General features: G+C 43.7%; 1 protein-coding gene across 1 annotated transcript in view; it reads right to left on the bottom strand.

Annotated features, from left to right (window-relative positions):
* Positions 1–8,594: 8,594 nt before the first annotated feature.
* AR (androgen receptor) overlaps positions 8,595–20,468 on the bottom strand; it is a 217,283-nt gene continuing 205,409 nt past the window's right edge. The window contains exons 5-8 of the mRNA XM_035113210.2: positions 15,711–15,855; positions 11,862–11,992; positions 10,688–10,845; positions 8,595–9,588 (exon numbers count right to left, since the gene is read on the bottom strand). Coding sequence (XP_034969101.1) covers positions 9,433–9,588; positions 10,688–10,845; positions 11,862–11,992; positions 15,711–15,855 — 590 coding nt within the window. The 3' untranslated portion in view covers positions 8,595–9,432. The remainder of the gene's footprint in view (positions 9,589–10,687; positions 10,846–11,861; positions 11,993–15,710; positions 15,856–20,468) is intronic.

The following is a 20,468-nucleotide window of genomic DNA, read 5'->3' as shown; positions in this document are numbered from 1 at the left end:
GAGCTTTTGTGTGCATGCACACTTCTTCAGATACCTCATTGGTATGAGCTTTCGTATGAGATGAGCTTTCAAACGTTTAACATATACACTCTAAGACATAATAAATTTGTATTTTGTTTAGTTGACTTTCCATGGTGTTTTTATTTCTCCCACTCTGCTGCAATAATTTCTAATTACTTCTGTTGCTCATAGTTCAAATCTTGCCTGTTGAGTTCCTCACTATAGTATTTATTTAAGTAATTTGCAAAAGGCTTCCATTCGTCCACAAACCATCGTCATTAGGTTCTTTTATTTTGGCTGTTAACTTTCCCAATTCCTCACAGTCCATCATCTTATTCTATTTTTTGGTGGGAACTTCTTCCAACATTGCCTCTGCTTTCTCGGCTAGTGAGCGGCTTCGGTGGCAGTTCTCTAAGAAGACACTCTCTGCCTTCTGATTTTGCCGAGCAGACTCCTTCCCCTTCCACCTCGCCTTCCAGGACACCCAATATGTCCCAATGTCCCATCCCCCTTTCCCTGTGTGTGTGTGTTGGGGTTGGGGAAAAGATTCAGCTGCTCAAAGCTGTGCTTGAGGAATTTGGCATCCTGTTGGGAGTGGGGAATGAGTGGTGCTACCACCTTAGGAATATCAAAACAGCCTGATGGATCAGGCCCATAGCCCATCCAGTTCTCACAGGGGCCAACCCCAAAGCAGGATCTGAGCACAAGAGCCCCCTTGCCTCTTGTGGTTTCCAGCAACTGGGATTCAGAGGCATTGCTGTCTCCAACTGTGAAGGCAAAATCATAGCCATCATGGCTAATAGCCCTCAACAGACTTATTCTATATGAATTTGTCTAATTTTCTTTTAAAGCCATCCAAGTTGGGGGACAGGACTGCCTCCTGTAGGAGCAAGTTCCATAGTTTTATTATGTGCCATGTAAACAAGTCCTTAAAAAAACTGTCTTGAGTTTTAGGACTGTCTCTCTGGGGTGGCCCAACTCAGATTTTTATTGATCTAGGAAAGCTTGGTGACTCCAAACACATGGAGGCAGTGACCAAACAGACCTTTTAAAGAGCTGGGAGTATCCCTGGGCTCAAAGGGCCACTGCAGGAGACTCCACAAAACTCTTGTGTTCCATAACACATGCCTACTCCCCCCCTTTACTTTTCCTTCTTGGAAATCCTTTTTTAATAAGCTAAGGAGATGCAGTATCTATATGCTGTAGCCTCCACAGAAGCTGCTGCTTTGTGGACACAAGGCTGCAATGATGCTGTTAAACTGGAGCCTGTCACTCAGGAATCTCCATGGAAAGGTTACTGTGCACCTGAAAATGTGCACCTTTGATTAACTTGGCTGCTTTGCAAGTACATTCTGGAAAAAACGACGGTGACGATACACTTGTGGTGTTGGTGAAGTAAGGCTGGTGATGGAATTAGAGAAAGCCCATTTCAGAAAAAGCAATGCCTGGGTAGTGACTTCTGTTCGGTTATGAACTTCTTGCCTTGCTCTGGCACCTGCTAGACTGTACTGCTATTAGCCTGAATGAAGTTTTCTTCTTTACTCTCAGGATTTTGCAGGAAAATCTATAAAAGCTGATATGCACAAATTAATTGCCTTTTGGAAAATGAATCATTTGGTTTTGTTGCAACACAGCAAAATAGTTTGCAGAAGTCATTTTTTTTGGGGGGGGGAGGGAGGAAGACATACACATACACACAAACGAACAACAATATACTCCAACAACCAAAGTTTTACCTTTTTTAATTGTATTTGGAGCAACAAGAGAATCCAAGATTACAAAAAAAGGGAGATCTGAACAACAGCATGAAACTTGCCCTGGTATGGAGTGGTGTGGTTGATCCACCCTTCCTTGAAACCAAGAAGACAGAAACAAGAGGTTTAATTTTTTGTCTTTTATCAGTATACTCTGCTGGACTGCCTGCACCAGGAGTCCCCTGTCTCTTCCTGATTCATGAGCAGTGATAGATACAACTTGAAAACACCCTGTGAGGTGGGGCGGTCTCTGACTCCCGAGCATCAATGCCTTTGCAGAGGGAGCAAATGTGTTTTTGCTTTTTCTCTCTCGAAAGGTGTCATTCACCAGGGGACGGTCCTAGTGCACACCCAGCTCATTTTCATGGGACGTGTCCCTGGTGGGTAGCACCCAGGGTTGCTTTAAATGTGCATAATTCTGTGCACAGTGCTACTGTGTCCAATGATGGCTCCAGAACAGGGGCTACCAAGTTCTCCCAGTATGAGAAGCGTCATTTGTTGGTAGCTTCAGATTTTCTTTCTCTTTTTTGCAATGTTAATTAAAGGCAAGCGACCAAAAGAAGCCAAGGTGGATACTCAGCTTCATGGCAAGTCTTGCTGAAGGACTCACAGCAGAGCTGGCATATGCTCTGAGGCCCCCAAGAGACAGAGCAAAAGAGGAACATAGGAAGCTGCCTTGTTACTGAGTTAGACCATTGGGTCCATCTAGCTCAGTATTGTCTACACTGACCGGGCAGCAGGTCTCCAGGGTTTCATCTAGGGCACAGCTTTCCAAACCTTTCTTGTTGGTGGCACACTTTTTAGACATGCATCATTTCATGGCACAGTAATTCAGTATTACTACCAAACCGGAAGTTAAACTAACCCCTTTCCAGCTCTGGGAGGAACATGGGGGAGTGTTCGTGTGACACACCTACACACTGCAGCCAACATACTAACATGTCGTGACACAGTTTGGAAAGTTCTGATCTAGAGGGTCTCTTCTAGCCCTACCTGAAGGTGCCAGTGGGGATTGAATTGGGCTTTCCGCAGGCAAAACAGATGCTCTACCCACTAGGCCACGACTCTTCCCCAGGTGGCTGGCTCTTATTCCTGTCATTATTTTCAACAGACCCACCTAGCATCCCTTGAAGCTGAGATCAAATACCCACACACCACACCTGCCTGTTGTGTCTGTTTATTACGTGCTTATTATACATTTCAGCTGCTCTGCTGGTTCTGATGTTCCTGTAGATTCACAAGCTTATTTAGCTGCATAAACAGACTACAATTCTATTTACCTCCTTTTGCAAATAACTCCCCCCCCCACAAAATCATACAAAGCTCTTGTGGACTAGCAGCCCAACACTTCCTCCAATTTCCCCAGCGTATCAAATTATACATAAACACATAAACAGGCAAATGGATAGAAATTTTCTCTCCTTGCTGTTCAAAAGTGCCACAATCTTTTGCAGAATTTCTCTGAAGTCCAGTCTGCTAGCTCAGAAGGCTCAGTGGAGATGTTTGTAGTGGGCATAGCAACACCCTGCAGCAGTGGTTCACAACTGATGGTCTGCAGACCCCAGGGGGTCTGTGGCACATTCACATAACAAAAACTACCACAGAGATATCAAAACTTTCAAAAGTAGGGGGTTCATGGCTTGGCTTTTGAGAAACAGAATCCGCAGTACTTAGCTAATTGGGAACCACTGACACAGGGGAAATGCCTGCTGGCCTGGGTCTCTCTGAAGGGGAATGTGACATCTGCAAAGAGAAGGAGGGGAGAAGAAGGGAAACAACACCTTCTGCCCCCTAAAAAGCAAGGGGAGGCTTGGACTGGACAGGGTCCTGCTCACACGCATGCACTTGAGCAATGGAGCATCTTAGAGGGGGCCCTTACCTAGTCCCTGGCCCTGTAAACCTGGTTGTATCATGCCCATTCAACCCTTTAGATGAAGCACGATCAGAGCCCAAGCATTGCACCTTTCTAAGGAGGCCACAGGCATCTCCCTGCCTACGGTACTCCCAATCCATCCAAGGCACCTTTGTTTTGTTTCCAAAGTGCAAAGTTCTCCCACACAAATTTAGCTGGCAGTCTATCTTGATTCCTAAGTTCTTAGGAACATTTGGCTGCAGTATCCTTGCTGAGCCTTCTGAGATACGAGTTGGGTTTTGGAGATGTTCCATAAAAAAAGTGCCTCGCTGATAGATGAGGCCCATCTAGTCTACCATCCTCTTCTCACAGCAGCCAAATGCTTATAAAAACCTAGGGATCTAGATAGACTGTCTCTGGACCTAGAGGTTGCATAACAGCACCAGAGGAGAACTGCTGGATCAGGCCAATGGCCAATCTCATTCAGCACCCTCTTCTCACAGTGGCCAGGCAGACAGTATTCTACAATTGTGGGTTGTATCAAAATTGGCAACTGAGTCCAGTGTTGCCAGTGCACACATTAGTACAATCAAATTTCAAAGGGCAAAAAGAGGGGTGAAATTAACTCTCCCTTCACCCCACCCCCTTATTAAGGCAGGCAAGAGTGAGTGCATTTCTCCCAATGCTGGTGGACAACATTGCATAAAGACTTGTCACAACACACATCCCCCCCTCCCCAGCATGCATACAAGTATGTGATTTATGAAAACAGAACCTTATTCGTTTCCCCATTTTAAATAAGCATTCCACGGGTAAAGAAAAAGAGAGGGGGAAAAGGTTGCAATGACAAACAAAAATAGCTTAGACTCTATAAGGTGCTTCAATCTCCTGTAGTAACTCAGTTCAGGGTGCAGGATGTTCTCCACCCACCTCAAAAAAAAAGGGAGGCATGGTATTTTTTAAGTGCAGAAAACATAATTCTTAAAATACACAGAATCACCCCCCAAAAAACAAAACAAAAACCCAGCCAGCTCCATTATGGAGAGATATTGCCCTCAAAGTTGATTCCCCAACTAGAGCCAAAATACTCAAGATCTTTCTTTGTTTCCAGTGGATGAGTGCTTGAGACATGTCTCTATGAAAGAACATCCGAGCAACTTTCAAGTGCCTCCAAGCAAGGGCCTTACTCTGCTTTCGCAGAAGCTGAAGGATATAAGAAACAATACTTTTTAATACCTGCTATACACTTAGTGGTATGCACAGATTGGAGCATCAAATAGATGGGGACAGGGGGTACCTGGCTTTGCTGCGGTCCCCAAAAAAGGGGGGGGCTACATTCAGTGAAGCCTGGCAGCAAGTGCAGGGTGATACAGGGTGTTGGACTCTACAGCTCTATGATTTTATCAGAAGGTGAGGAGGAGGAGGAGGAGGAGGAGGAGGAGGAGGAGGAGGAGGAGGAGGAGTCTGTGTGGATTGGTCTGTGCCGCAGTGAGTTTAAAGACTAAACTAGGGCAACTTTCACAAAATAGAACAGACTCAAGCATAATTATTTTTTAAAAAAATCACAGAATAATAATAATAGCGCATAGACTGCATAATAAAAATAAGGATTGAAGGCTAAGACATTGTCAATGCTTTTGGTATTTCTCAAGCTCCCCCCCCCCTTTTTTAAAAACTGTAGTCGGTTGTAAATAAACCAGAGCAAGTAAATGCTCAATTTCCCATCACCACCACTATTTCTAACTCCCCGCCGCCGCCTTTTTACATTGTACTCATTACAGGTATTTTGAATCAATCTCTCTTCAAAACATAGTCAGGATCCAAAGATCCCTCAGGGGCTCTAGGGCACAGGTGGGCAGAGGTTGCCCTGCAGTCTTCAATGGCAGCCAATGCATCCTTCTGCATAGCGAGTCTTGTACAAATCTAGTTATAGCAACAAAATGCAAAGAATCAGAGGGGGCTGGAAAGTTCACTGTGCCCACTTCTGTAGGTGAGAGGCTACCACACCGGGTGTGTGAAGTTGTTGACTATATACACGTGAGATAAATTCATTGCCACTTCCCACAACTTGGTTTGAGTTTCTTAAGATGTTGGGGGACTCTTGGCCACTTTTGAAGAACATGGAGCAGTTCTCTGGCATGCAGTCTTGCTCTGCATGACTGGATGCCTAGCTGACCTTTCCAAAAGATTTGAACCCACAGAAGGGGGAAAGGCTTAAAATGAGATATATGGTACCACCACAACTTACGTGTTTCATTTGAGTGATTTTAACCTAAGCTGGCTAGCTGAAATTGCGCAAATTAAACACATGCAAGGAAGAGAGCTAAAAAACTCTTTCTGTGCAGGATTTTCCCAGCACAGAAAGAGGTTTTAAGCTCTTTGCCTAGATTACTGGGTTCTAGGAAGTTCTTGCACAGAGACTGGGATGCTTTCTCTCTAGACATCTTGCAAGATTTGCAAGAGCCTTCCAAAGCCTGGTGAGCAAAGTGGAGAGATTAAAAGCTCTTTGCCCTGTTAAGGGGGTAAGACCTGTTCAGCATATCAGCTCCAGAAGGTAATATTCCTCTCACAGTAGCAGCTTGAGCATACATTCTTATATATGCGCCATCTCCAGAATGCAACCCCTGTGCAAATTGTGAGTTACCTGTGCGCGTGCGTCCAAACCATGCAAGTTCCCCACGGCTAACTCTGTTGCAGGCAAACCACAAGTGAAACTGAGTCAACTTGAAAGAACGTGAGTCAACAAATGGAATTTCATGGTAACACATGTATCCTTCCTAAAGCTTTCTCAGAGGTTTCACTACTAGGCACAATGTGTGGGGCCCAGTGGGGCATCTGGGTGGCCACTGTGAGGCCAGAATACTGGGCTAGATGGGCCCATATTGGACTAAACCAAGAGCCTCTTCTGATACTCTTGTGGATCCTCCAGGCACAGAGTCTATCTGTACTGCTAGATCCTTAAGGGCATTTGGCTGAGAACAGGAGACTGGACTAGGTGGGCCTGATCCAGCAGCCAGGTTGTTCTGATGTCTATTTCCAGTGCTTTGTCCATCACCTTTCCATTTCCCACTATTTTGTTCCTAAGGACCACAAAAGGGTCCACATCCACCTGCTGCATTTGTAAGAAAAACAGCTTGATGCAAGGAGCAGAATGATTTTTTAACCAGCACTGCTGAACGTCATTGGGGGGGGGGTTGTTGTTTCTGCATCAAATAACCAAAATACATACACCTTCATGACCAAAATAAGGTGCTGCATTGTCACTTCTCAGTGTTCTGTCATCTCTTGCCAACCCTTTTGCAGCATCCTCAAACCCCTACAATATGAAAACCCCTCAATGTGCAAACAGAATAAGATTTCTGAGGTGCTTCCTGTCCTCCCCTCCAAAAGCAGCAAAGTTTCTCAGCAGTATGAACATTAAAAGAAAAGCCCATCTTCTAAACATATTTCAATAAAGCTGCAGGTGACATCACTAAAAATAATCAAACCAAATCAAGCTTTGCAGAGCCACATTATTAAAATGACCACTGTCCAGAGTATTCCCATGGCTGCTTCTTTTTTTTCTGAGGGAGGTAGGAGGAGTGGGATAATGGCTAAAAGTCATTTTAAAAATGCATCACTGCAAAGCACAACTTTACAGCCGTTGCTTCTGAAAGGTATACAAGATCCTTCAAAGCCACAATTTGCCAGGCCATTGTTGAACAAGGGAGGCAGGTGAAACTGCTCATGGCAGTGGGAGGGGAGCCTTAATCCATTTTGCGAATTAAAGATCAGCAAGTTATCTCTACCTAAAGATTGTGAGCTAGAGAATCACAATCCACATCCAAAAATCAAAGGAGTCAAACAATTTGTGATTATTTTCTTGTGATGCCGGGGATGGACAGAATAGGGTTAGGAGATACAACTGATGGTTGAGAAACAAGATAATTGTGAGTGGCATTCTTAGGAGAACCAATGAGCTTTTAACACATACTCAGTTCAGCCATTCTAGGACATGACCTGGAACAATAAAAAAAAACCTACATGTAATTCTTTCTGAAAAAAATCAAGACCACCTGAAGATAACAGCTCAGAATCTATTTGTGTCATCCTGTGAGATTCTCTGGCCAGGGACTGTTCTAGGATAGCTTATTCAGACTGAGGGCCCTTCTTCCCACAATCAAGGAAAGTTTCTAAGGTTTGTTTGACTCCCATTACCCCTTTAGACGAATGTCAGTCTTGACTACAGAAATCACAAGAATGAAAAGTGCATCCCCATCCCAATACATGTTCTCTTTACAATGTACCACAATGTTATTAAAAAAGATAATGAAAACACAAGTTCTTCCCCAGTGGAGTGGGTTAGGACCATAGTTATGTGCAGTTTCTCAGGAACCCCAAAGGGGTATCAGAGTCCTTGTTTCACTTGGCTTGGCTTCTGAGGCCCTCGCCCACCATGCTCTCCAAGGAAAAGTCTTGCAAGAGGGTCTTTAGGTGCCTCTGACTTGTGGGAGGCAGAGCTGGGAGGAGGGATGTTGGTGTTGGTGACAAAAGCAGCTGGATGAAGGCCCTCTGAGGACTGCAGAGCTGCCTTTTTTGAGGAGAGTGTCCTTCGTGATGGAGAAACAACAACAAAAATGCTCAAAACTGGAATGTGCTCACATTCATTGGGTGACTTTTTAAAAAAGTTTTGGCTCATGGTCCACAGAAAGAAAAGGAAGTAAGAAAAAAGGGTTGCACTGTAAAACAGCCCTCTGTAACCTTCAGGGCACCAGGAGGGTTAAGCACTACCCTCCAGCTCCTCTTAATGCTTTGTGTCATTTTCCATGAGCACAAGAACAGCATTGTATGGATTTGGGCACTTTGTGTCAGGTAAATGCTGCTGTAAGGGCCCCAGAGTTAAGTGGAGAGGCACACTGAACAGCAGCCGAATCTGAGGCAGTGGCTTGTGGCGACGTGGTGTAGGAACATGATGGGGACTGAGACTAGTTCACATGCAGAAATGTGGCCCTGCGGAATCTGAGTCCGTGTGATGCCTGCAGCTGTGACGGCAAACACACACTTTTTTTTTTTTTCAGTCGTATGATTCTGCTACATTCTCTCCTCCATATGATTTTGAGTCCAGGATTGACAGTTCTCCCTTCCTGTCCTCATATATGCTATGGAAATCCTCCTGCATCTTAAGAGTGAGATTTGTGACGCAATGGGAAAAAAGCACACTGCACAGAAAAGTTGATCAAAAAACTGTTAAAAAATAAAAATAAAATCACCCGCTCCCCAAAAATTAAGTTCTTCCCACTCCCAGGATTTGATTTGAGCAACCTGCTTGTCATCTTGGATTCTGGTTTTGTTTAAAAAGAGAGAATAAAACAGCAATGAAGGGAACACCCAAAACACGATGAGTGTGTGTGTGTGTGTTTTGACAGACTTCCCATCATGGTACAGGACCACAGAAGCCATTGTGGGAAATGCAGAAGCCCAAGAATGTAAACAAGTGCCGCCTGGCACCATGCCACAACACCAGATTAAAAATATATATAAGAACAGGAAAGAGAAATAGAGAAGGTGCAGGGTTTGCACGCACACACATATGCTGGGCTGTTTCAAAACAGGCCGAAAAAAATTCCCACTTGAAAGGGGAATTCCCAGGTGGGGGGTCACCAAAACTGAAAAGAATCCCAGCAGGTTAGTTCTGTTTTCGTTATTACTGTATATCTTTGTAGCATATACAGTATTCCAAGGCACTGCAGTGCAAAAGTAACAGGCAGGTGAAGGCTGGACAGGGTTGGCGGCTTCCAGGGCCTTGGCTGCAAAGGGCTCCTCCCTTCCTTTGTCTCCCTCACTCCATCACTGTGTGTGGAAGTAGATGGGCTTCACCTTCCCAGAGAGGATCTTGGGGACTTGCACCGAGATGATCTCTGCCATCATTTCTGGGTAATCCACACTGACCATGTGGGACTTGACCAGGAGGTCGAATGTAAACTGGTGCAGCTCTCGGGCAATCTAGGAAAGAGGAAAGAGAGGAGGTGATGTCACTTTATAGTGATGTAGGTTTTGGGGGGAGGAAGTATGAATGATGCCCTGAGCCCCTTCCAGTTCTTGGATTCCTGTATCGGAGGTGGGTAGAAGGTATGAGAACAAGCTCAACAAACCAGCCCCTTTTGTCTAGGCGATAGCTGTGGCTGAGTAGTTAAGCGCCAGGATCAGCATCCCAAAAGGATGAGCTGGGCTGCAAGAGTTGTGACTAAGGGACGGGGGGGTCTTGTTTTTATTTTGATTATGCATTTTTTGTTTTTTAATGTTGTGATTTCATCCTGTGAACCATCCTGAGACCTGTGGGTATAGTGCGGTATACAAATTTAATAAATAATAAAATAATAAAAGCAACCAATTTATTTGGCATTGGCAGCCTGGGGATTAAGGAATGTTTCCCTGCATGTGTACTAGATCTGAAATAATAAATTAATAATAATAATTTTTTTATTGTTTATACCCTGCCCATCTGGCTGGGTTCCCCCAGCCATTCTGTGTGGCATCCAGCAAGATATAAAAGTAATAATAATAAAATGACAGACATTAAAAACTTCCCTGAACAGGGCTGCCTTCAGATGTTTTCTAAAAGTTGTGTAATTCTTTATCTCCCTCACATTTGATGGGAGGGTGTTCCACAAGGAGGGCACCACTGCCAAGAAGAACCTCTGCCTGGTTCCTTGTAATTTTATTTGTTGCAGTGAGAGAACTGCCAGAAGACCCTCGGAGCTGGACCTCAGTGTCTGGACTGAATGATGGGGGTGGAGATGATCCTTCAGGTATACTGGGCTGAGGCCATTTAGGGCTTTAAAAGCCAGCATCCCACAAACATCTATATATTTGACAGCACAGTTCTCTGGTCTTGGAGGAAGTGACTGTGAGGTCACAGTGACTTTCTGCATATTTGTTTCCAGTGCTCTTTTTTACAGGTTTGTTGTACAGGTGGGGGGGGGCACCTGCCCACCCCACAAGTTCAACAGCAGATTCTGTGGAGTTTTGATCAAAAGATTAACAAAAGATCTTGCCATGTGTGTGGCTAACCCTCTTTCTCTTCCCTTGTCCTCTTACTTACAGGCTGCACAGAGTCTAGGAGCTTGGTGAGCTGGTAGAAACGCCGGGAGCAGGAGGTAGGATTCTTCCTCTTGCAAGCAATGATGCGATCAAGTTCCTTGATGTAGTTCATTCGAAGTTCGTCAAAAAACTTCTGGTTCTTCAGCCCGTCTACTGGAACTGGTGTATGGAGAAGGAGAGGAACAATCAGTATGGTTGTGCCTTGTGTGCATGTTACTTTCCAAGACAGCGCTTATTTGCAAAACTGTGCCCACTTGAACCACCCATTTGGAACCACCCCGTGAGAGTATCTTTACCTTTCTGGAGTTGTGTGCCAAGGGCGTCTGGCCCCCCTCCCAGCAATGCAGAGAGCTTTTAAGTTCTCCACCTTGCTTACCAGGCTCTGGTGAAATCTCGCAGGGCAGCCCGAGTTCCGGCAAGATCTTGTGAGAGCATCCCAGAGCCCAGTAAGTAAGTACTGAGAGCTTAAAATCACTTTCCATACTGGGAGAACCTGGTGCAAAAGGAGCTTTTAAGCTCTCAAAGCTCTCTGCTTTGCATGCATTTAATTTGTAGGCTTTCAACCATCTGGCTTTCAAAACCACACATGCTTGAAATTGCATGTTAATCACATGCAAGATGGGATGGAATTTAGGTGCATAATGATGCTGGTGGTAATAATAATAATAATAATAATAGTGGTGGCAGTAGTAAGAGCAAGGATTTTGTCAGACAGGGTGGTTGTCAGAATAAAATGATGAAGGCGATTTAATCACACCACCTTAAATTATTGAGAATCAGTGTGGTGTGGTGGTTGGAGTGTTGGACTAGGACTAGGAAGAGACCAGGGTTCAAATCCCTCCTCAGTAGTGCAGTTCACTAGGTGACCTTGGGCCGGTCACTGCCTCTCAGATTAACCTACCTCACAGGATTGCTGTGGGGATTAAATGAGGAGGAGGAGAGTCATGCGCACCACCATGAACTCTTTGAACAAGAAGGTGGGGAATAAATGCAATAAATAACTAACAATTAATATAATAATAATTTATTAAAATACTCTTTGTGTGCAGTATAGCAGTATTCTGCTATGTATCTCTGGCCATCTGTCAGGGATAGAGCTAGATGACCCTTGCAACTCTACAATTCTATTATTCTTTTTTGAAAGAAAGGGAGAAGGAAATAAAAATGCGTCTTACTAATACTGAAGAGGAGCAGAGCTTTCATGCAGAGGAATTCTTGGGGAGTGATTTGAAGCCATCCAAACTCTTGGGAGAGATGCCGCATCCTGACGCACTGACTGTACATTCTGGATTTGTGCATCCGGTACCTGGGAGGAGGAGGAGGAGATAATTAGCAAATGCCAGCAGGAAACTTTAAAGAGAATCAGTGATCAATTAGGCAAATGGATCTTTCTCGCTTGCTGGAAGATTCAGGATGGATAAAAAGAAAGGACTTCACGCAGCACATAGTTAAACTGTGTGACTTGCTCCCACATGCAGCAGTGATGGTCACCAACTTGTATGACTTTAAAAGAGGATTATGGAAATTCATGAAGGCTATGCTCTGCCTCCACAGTCAGAGGCGATACTGCTTCTGAATCCTAGTTGCTGGGAAGCACAGAAGGGGAGACAGCTCCTGTGCTCAAATCCTGCCTGGTAGTTTCCTACAATGGGCATATGGTGTCAACTGTAAGAATAGGATGCTAGATTAGATGGGCCACTGGTCTGATCTAGCAGGCTCTTCTTATGTTCTTAAAATAAAGATCCCCCCCCCCCCAGCTTCCACCACACTGGCTGGAAATCTATCTCTGCTGCAGCCTTAAGGGCAACCTGTCCTGGAATCAATGAACGAGAACATTGCAAAACAGGAGGATGGAGGGAAGTTATTCTAAGGAGCTCATGACCTTCTTGATGTTTTCTTGGGGAAAACATCACTCCCAAGAATTTGCAATCATTAAAGTATGCAATGCAATTATTTGGTGTGCAAGCCATCAGAACAGGGCACATCTCTTGATTATTTCCATCAGCACAAACTTTTGATCCCTCTCAATGACCCAAGAAGACCTGCAAAGCCCTGTCTGGGTCTGCCTTCTGGTTGTTGCTGCAAACACTAGCTGGTATCAAGGAAGGGAATGGGCAAGGGTTGGTTAATGGTGTTCTGCTACCATTCTGCATCAATAAATTAATATTGAAACTGCAGGTCCCATTGTGGTGCTGCTGGCAGCAAGGGGCTTTCCTTGTTCAGTTTATCCCTGCTGGGTTTAATTGCTAAATGAGCTGTATGTGTATTTTCTGCATAATTTGAGTAGGAAGTCAAAGGATGGAGGGTCCAAAAGTTATTGATACACACTCATAAGACACAAGAATTTGAGAGCAGCAGTTCCTAAACATCTTGGGGTGGGGAGCACTGCCTGGTTCTGTGAATGCATCCCCAGGGCCCCCTACCCTACCTTACTTTACCCTACCCAATGAAAATCATTTACTCAGAACAGTGGTTTGCACAACCCTCAAAAGTAGATAATAACACAAAGATTCAAAACAGTGACATGAATTGCACATTTATTCAAAAAATAATTATATGTAAAAATGAATATGTACTCTAATATAATCATATAGCATATATTTCTTGCTTGTTTCCTATACTCTGTGCATTAGTACAGAGACAACTGAAATCATGAGTCATTCCCTCCAGCTGCTTCCTTCTTGTGGTTTCATGCTTTTAATAGGAACGCTTGTGCTGATAGAATGATCAGAAGAGTAAGGTATCCAATTCCTCCCACACTCTTTCAATTTTTAAATTATTCTTTATCATAAAATATATATAACTGTGGTTTACAACAGTCTAAAAGCATAAAACCATACAGTAAAATAATAAAAAGTTAAAAATAAGTTAAAACCAAAAATAAATTAAAACAAGCATAAATAATCCATTGTGTGAGATGTGCTCTTAATTGCCTGATTAGGCCTGGCAGAATAGAAAAATGTTCAGCAGGCATTTAAAAGTTGAAATCAGAAGGCCTCTGTTTAATCGCTAACAGCAGAGTATGCCACAATACTGGGCTGATGACACTAAAGGCTCAGTTTCTTGGCATTGCCAAATGAGCCTTCCCAACTTGGGGAATGACCAGTGTCGCTCCTGCATGATCTCTGTGATCGAGTTGTGATATTACAAGGGTTCAGGTGGTCCCTGAGGTTCCCTGGACCTAAGTTGTTCAGGGGTGTGTAAATCAATACAAGGACCTTGAACGTGGCTTGGTAGAAGACGGGCAGCCAGTGCAGCTGTTTTAAAAATGGTGTCACTTGTCCTCAGCCTGAAGCTCCCATCAGCAATATGGCTGCAGCATTCTGCCCCAGCTGGAGCTTCCAAACCAGGCCAAAGGGCAGCCCCACATAGAGCACATTGCAGTAGTCCAGCCCCGGGGTTACAAATGCATGGACTTCAGCTGTACTGTGTAAACCAGAGAAAACTGGCAAAAGGCCCTCCTAGTCACACAGGACACCTGGGCCTCTTAGTGACAGAGATGTATGCAGCTGTACCCCCAAACTACAGTACACTCTTGCTCCTTCAGATAGAGGGCAACCCCATGCTGAGAAGTCTATTGGGCTGGGGTATTGTTTATGTTTTTTGTTGGGGGAGGGGTTTGCTTTTATTGTATCTTTATTTCAGATGTCATTATTTATGTGGGAATTGTTTCAATTGGTATTCTTTCTGACGCTTTTTATTGTTTACGACTACTTTTGCTATGTTTGTAATTGCCGTATATTCCGGCATATAAGACGACTGGGTGTATAAGACGACCCCCAACTTTTCCAGTTAAAATATAGAGTTTGGGATATACTCGCCGTATAAGAAATACAACCCGGCGTATAAGACGACCACTGACTTTCGAGAAGATTTTCCTGGGTTAAAAAGTAGTCTTATATGCAGGAATATGCAGTATGTGTTTTTTTCATGTTGTAAGCTGCGTTGAGCATGGTTTTAACTGTGGGAAGGTGACATACGAATAAAGTTATGTACGTAGGTATGTATCACTAATCCAAATACAGAATCTCGTGTTTCAGAGAAGGTAGCAGAAGTAGACTTCTGGGGAAAGTACTCACCACTCTCAGTGTTTGGTTGCAGGGAGAAGTCAAGATTTATGGTCTCCTAAATCAATTGCTTGGCATTATTCACACAGGATTGGTGTCGCAGTCTGTACACAATCAGCTATGCTGTTTATAAGGTATAACCCACTTTTACGACTGGCTTTGCACAAGCCTCGATCTATCTCTCAAAGGGCTTCATGTACTGTCCTAGGACTGCTCATGGGATGACAGATGAAGGCACATGGTCTGCTGGAAGATTCCACAAGGGAATATCCCAAGCATGCAGATCCCAAAGATGGAACCGGGGGGTGGGGGGCAATGGCAGAGGCAATTGAGCAATGAAAGATGGAGTCGCAAAAATCATAGAATTGGAAGGGACCTCAAGCATCTAATCCAATTACACAGGAATCACAACTAAAGCATCGCTGACACAGATGGCAGCCTAACCCCTACTGAAAAACCTCCAATGAAGGAATTAATGTCATTTTGCTCAGAAACATCCCTGGAGACCCAGAACAAGGCTTGCTCCCTGCACCCCACCACCAAATAAGTGTAAAAAATAATAATGCTATTTTTAGTTTGATTCATTAATGCATTCTGATGGGTTTGGTCAACTTTTATTAATTTATCATTTTCTTTATTAAATTTCCATTCCACCCTACACCATAAATCTCAGGACAGTTCACAACATAAAACTATCAGGTCTTTGTTGGTTTTGTAATGGGATCTGAGGTGGCCTCACCTCAAAGAGGATATTGTAGAGCTGAAAAAAGTTCAGAAGAGGGCAACCAAAATGATCAAGAGGATGAAGTTGCTCCCTTGTGAGGAAAGGTCGCAGTGTTTGGGACTTTTTAGTTTAGGGAAAAGGCAAGTAAGAGGAGGCCTGATAGAAGTTTATAAAATGATGCATGGAGGAAGTGGGGTAGGGAAAAGTTTTTCTTGTTCCCTCATAGCACTTACTCATTGAAGACCAAGTCTGGGGCGAAGTAGAGCATCCGAGAGTTCACGTTGGTGAATGATCTCCATCCCATTGCAAAAATCATCAGGCCCATCCAGGAGTACTGAATGATCGCCATTTGGTCATCCACATGCAAGTTGCGGAACCCTGTGGAAGAAAAGAGGCGCATCTGAGAAATGCTAAGTCAGGCTGAATGCAAAGCTTGCTACTATTCTTTCCTAAGAAAGCACTGTCAGTATCTCCAGATGAGAGTAACTTGTCAATGCTGCTAATAATTTAAACTCCAGCAGCCCATTTGTAAGATTATATTTCGATACATACAGACATACACATGCATACTGTCATGAAGTAGTGATCCTGTGAGCAAGAATCGCTGGGTGGAGCCTCTCAGGCAGGTGGTAACAATTAGTCCCGAAAGTGGGAGCATATGATGGGCCTGGCTGGTTGCCAGTACTCCCCAGCCCCTACAAATATTCAAGTTAACCTGCTGGGGGAGGGAGATAACATGCCATGTTTTAGACTTGCTGTTTGATTTCCTGTATCTGGTGCCAGAGAAGAAGCCAATAAAGCCTGGTAACCATAGCTGCCAAGTTTTCCCTTTTCTCGCGAGGAACATAGCTGCCAAGTTTTCCCTTTTCTCGCGAGAAAGCCTATTCAGCATAAGGGAAAATCCCTGTAAAAATGGGATAACTTGGCAGCTATGGCGAGGAAGCCTATTCAGCATAATGGAATTTCCCTTTAAAAAAGGGAGAACTTGGCAGCTATGCTGGTAACCCGTTTGGTGCCTTCGTGTGATTGATTAGTAACTTGGAGGGAGGACTCAGGAAAACAACCCCTTCCTTGACATGGTGTCATAGCAGAGGACTCCAACAGGAGTTTTGGAGCTTCAGCACCTTGAGTGTGAATGGTAAGTGACTGTTTAGATGGTGGAAAGTGTTCATCAATTGTAGGGAAAATAGCAGGAGAGTGTGCTTGTCTGTTTGATGAGAAGCAGGAAGGGAGCCAGCTAGATAATGGACGCGATGGGTGGAGATGTAAAGGAGGAATATGGTCGGGTGTCAAGACCTGGTTTGGAGTGAGAGAAACTACTCTCCAGAAAGATCGGGGGGATTCCCCATATACTGAAGGACAGGATTTAGTCGCATATTTTGCACTCTTTGAAGCTACATGTGAAGACTTTCTTATTCCCATGAGCCGCTGGATGAGAATTCTGCGCTCCTTGTTAACTGGTAAATTGGCAGATGTAATGGTAAAGCTGTCACCATCCAGTTTTAATGACTATGATAATTTTAAAACTTTAGCTTTGCAACAATTCACTGTGTTAGCGGAGACCTATCATCAAGCTTTTCGAAAGTGGATAAGGGTGGGGCACAAATTTCTTTTCTTGTCCCTGTGAATAGGGACTGGAACCCTAAAACTGCCAAAGATGCTGAGGTACTGGTGAATAACATGAAACTGAATTGCCGGCAAAGTTCTGGAAAGTCAACTTACAAAGGGGAGGAGTGGGAAAACAGTGACTTTGATAATACGTAACAGGAAACCCCCTAGGCGGGAAAGTTTGTCTCGTCTCAGAGTGGCCTGTGTTCCTTTTGCAAACAGCCACATCTTAAGAAAGATTGTAGCTTGTTACAAGGCAGAGAATGGTGGGCAGGTTGCATCTCGAGAACAGCGCAAGTGCATGTGGTGCAGTCTGAGGAAGCTCTGTGGGAGGAGGGAGAAAGACCAAGTGAACCATCTATGTCGGCACCTCCCACTCACCAGAATAAGGATTTGTTTTTAATTATGTAGCATGAGGCTTTATATGCAATGTTTAATTTTTTTGCTCAATGAATTCCATTAATCCATTCAATGTCATGCTCTTCCAGAGGTTTCTGTAAGATTAATTGGGGCAGTTTTTCTAACAAGAAGATATTATCACAGATGCTTGTTTTTGCATTCTCAAAAGTGTGAATTTGTGTCTGCAGAGATAACATGCCTTTTTTCACAGGAAAAATGTTATAAAATAAACATAGAGAGTTGAGGAAAAAACCTTAATCCCATTGTTCCTTTACAAATTTATATACACAGAATCAACCCCTTACCTCTTAAATGCTAAGTTCCAAGAGGTTCAATGAATAGATTGTTTGGAGTGGAATAGATCTGCACAAGTAGCTAAGTGTGGAGCAGTGAAAATGAAAGTGCAACCTTGTAAGCAGAATACTTTGTAAGTCTTGGGATCCTTGTGTAATAATTGTGTAAGTCAGTAGCATGTCTGTGCAACCTAGACTTGAGGCAAGTGCTGAAGGCACTTCAGGGCTGCCAACCTCTTCCCAATCCTACTGGGTTCCAACAACTGCACTAACACTTAACTGTACAGAATAGGCACCTGAATGTAGAAGCAAATCCCAAGGGTTTGTGGTGGAGGAGGAAATAGTAATGGGGGTGTAAGTCCTTGGCGAGACTTTGAAGTGCTTGCCAGACAACTAATAAGAGTTCACGGGTTCCAGACCCTTCTTCCCAGGGCTCGCTTGACATTGTCCAAACAATAAAGTCTCTACCTGGAACTTCAGTCCTGCAGCAGGAATCCCTGAGGTTCTCTGCTGCAATCCTTGGCTCCCCTTTTCCAGCTTTCCACCAGCCTGTTTCTCTTCAGCCTGTTCTTTCTGCAAGCCTGTTCCAGCCGAGACCTACCAACTGTATCTCTCTCCCCCCACCCCTAGAAAAAGGAAAGGCCAGCCTCTCCAAAAACAGGGCTGCTGGGAGATATAGCCTCTCTGAGATTCCATTACTGTACATTTGTGTGTCTAGCCTGAGATTTATCACAATATTCTCTCCTTGGAGGAGAAAACCTATAATGTGTGCTAAAACTCAGTCTAAGTTTTTTTTAAAAAAGAAAATTGTTTAACCACATCAGTTAACAAACATGGATAGATATGCTATAATGTTATTGTTTTAGTTAAATAAATTGTTTAAATTGTTATTAAGGAAATTATTATTATTCTCCTTCCAATGAAGTACAGCAGAAAAGTTGTCCAAATATAAAGTTAACTTATTAAACCTCACAATAATTTCATAATTATCGGTCTATGTATTTCTAATAGTATAACCAGATCAGTAATTTTTGATATAACTGTGAAAACTACTCTGAAAATGTATTATTCCAGAAATGAAACCTTCATTTGTTTGTAAGCATTAAGATTATACCAGCAATAAGGATTCTTTGTTAAAAAGTGATTTAAATCAAGTCTTGTTGACTCGTGATTTAAATCGATTTGATTTAAATCAAATCCACCCTGCCGGGGGAGGGAGATGCCATGTTTTAGACTAGCTGTTTGATGTCCTTTATCTGGTGCCAGAGAAGAAGCCAATAAAGCCTGGTAACCCGTTCGGTGCCTGTGTGTGATTGATGAGAAGCTTGGAGGGAGGACTTGGGAAAGTGACCCCCTCCTTGACACATACATACATACATACATACAGGGTTAGCTCATGATATTTTGGCACCTTTGCCAGGGAAAAGAGGATCAGTGAAGATCTACATTGGGAACAAAGTGGGGAGAAATCAAATCAACCATACCCAATGGTTGAAGTGGGAATCAAAGGCCATTGTGCGCATATGAGTCAACTCTTAGGTGCTGAGGTATATTCAGTTCTCCCAGTAAAATATTTGAGGGCGCCAGGCCCTCCAAAGTTAATGGGCATTGCCATTCAAATGGTGTGCATGTGTTGCATTTTGTGACTGATTATGTTCAAGTTTGCACTCCTGGTTGTGTGTGTGGGGAAGGGGCCTGCTATGAATCATGCCAGGCAGGTGCAGAGCACAAAAGACCCTAGAAGGCAGTCCCCACAATTTCTTCCCTAGGGCGGGAGGAGACTAGCAGTGCCTCTTATTCACCAAAAGTCAGCTGTAGAGGCAGCTGCTGTCAAGGAGGAGGCAGATCTTGCCTCCAAGGAACATTCCACAGTCTTTGCTGCTACCTCAGCAACAGCAGCAGGCAATGAATCCCTTGGAGGCAGCACCTGCTGCTGCTCTAGATCCTGCTGCCTGGGGTGATTGCCTCATGTGTGGGCCAGTCCTATATACATGTATACACAGATTCACATAGGTAATCTGGTAGGAGAGAAAGAATTCAGATGAAGGATAGCTGGTTAAGCAGCTTGAAGCACACAGTTCTGTTAGCTGCATCTACTATTATTAGTATTACACATGTTAATTTTCTATTTATATTGCAGAACCCAGCAAGACACACAATACACATAATAGACTATTTTGAGCAGATTTCTCCAGGCTTCAACATATGTGTGAATCTTATTCAACGAACTGAGCAGGCCACCTTATGTCAAGAATCCTCCAATAGGTCCTGGCTAAGCAAGCTGCAAACTTTGCTTTGCTCAAGCAGAAAGGTGGCTGAGGATTATGCCATTTGACGTTTACCTAGACTGAAATAAGTTACAAGCACATCCAAAGCCCAAAAGCCCACACACACAGAGCATAATTTCACTAGCTATTGCCTTTGTAGCTGTAGTTCTCCTCATTCTAGATTTAAACTTCTTCTGCCAACTCTTTAGCCAACTTTCTTTATATGCACATTGAAGTATTTTATTTCATAACTTCAGCTGCTCAATTTAAGCACCTGCAGTTGAGATTCTTGCATTGCACAGGGTTGGATTAAATGATCCTTGGGGTCCCTTCCAACTCTACAATTCTAAGCTCCAATGTACATTTGGAACAGTGGTTCCCAAAATGGGTGGTAGCATCCCCAGAGGAGTGGAATTAGTGTCCC

This window comes from Zootoca vivipara, chromosome Z, assembly GCF_963506605.1.
Source record: "Zootoca vivipara chromosome Z, rZooViv1.1, whole genome shotgun sequence".
In the NCBI taxonomy this organism is placed as follows: Eukaryota; Metazoa; Chordata; class Lepidosauria; order Squamata; family Lacertidae; genus Zootoca; species Zootoca vivipara.
Note: the sequence above shows the minus strand (reverse complement) of the source record. Positions and strands in the feature narration are given on the sequence as shown.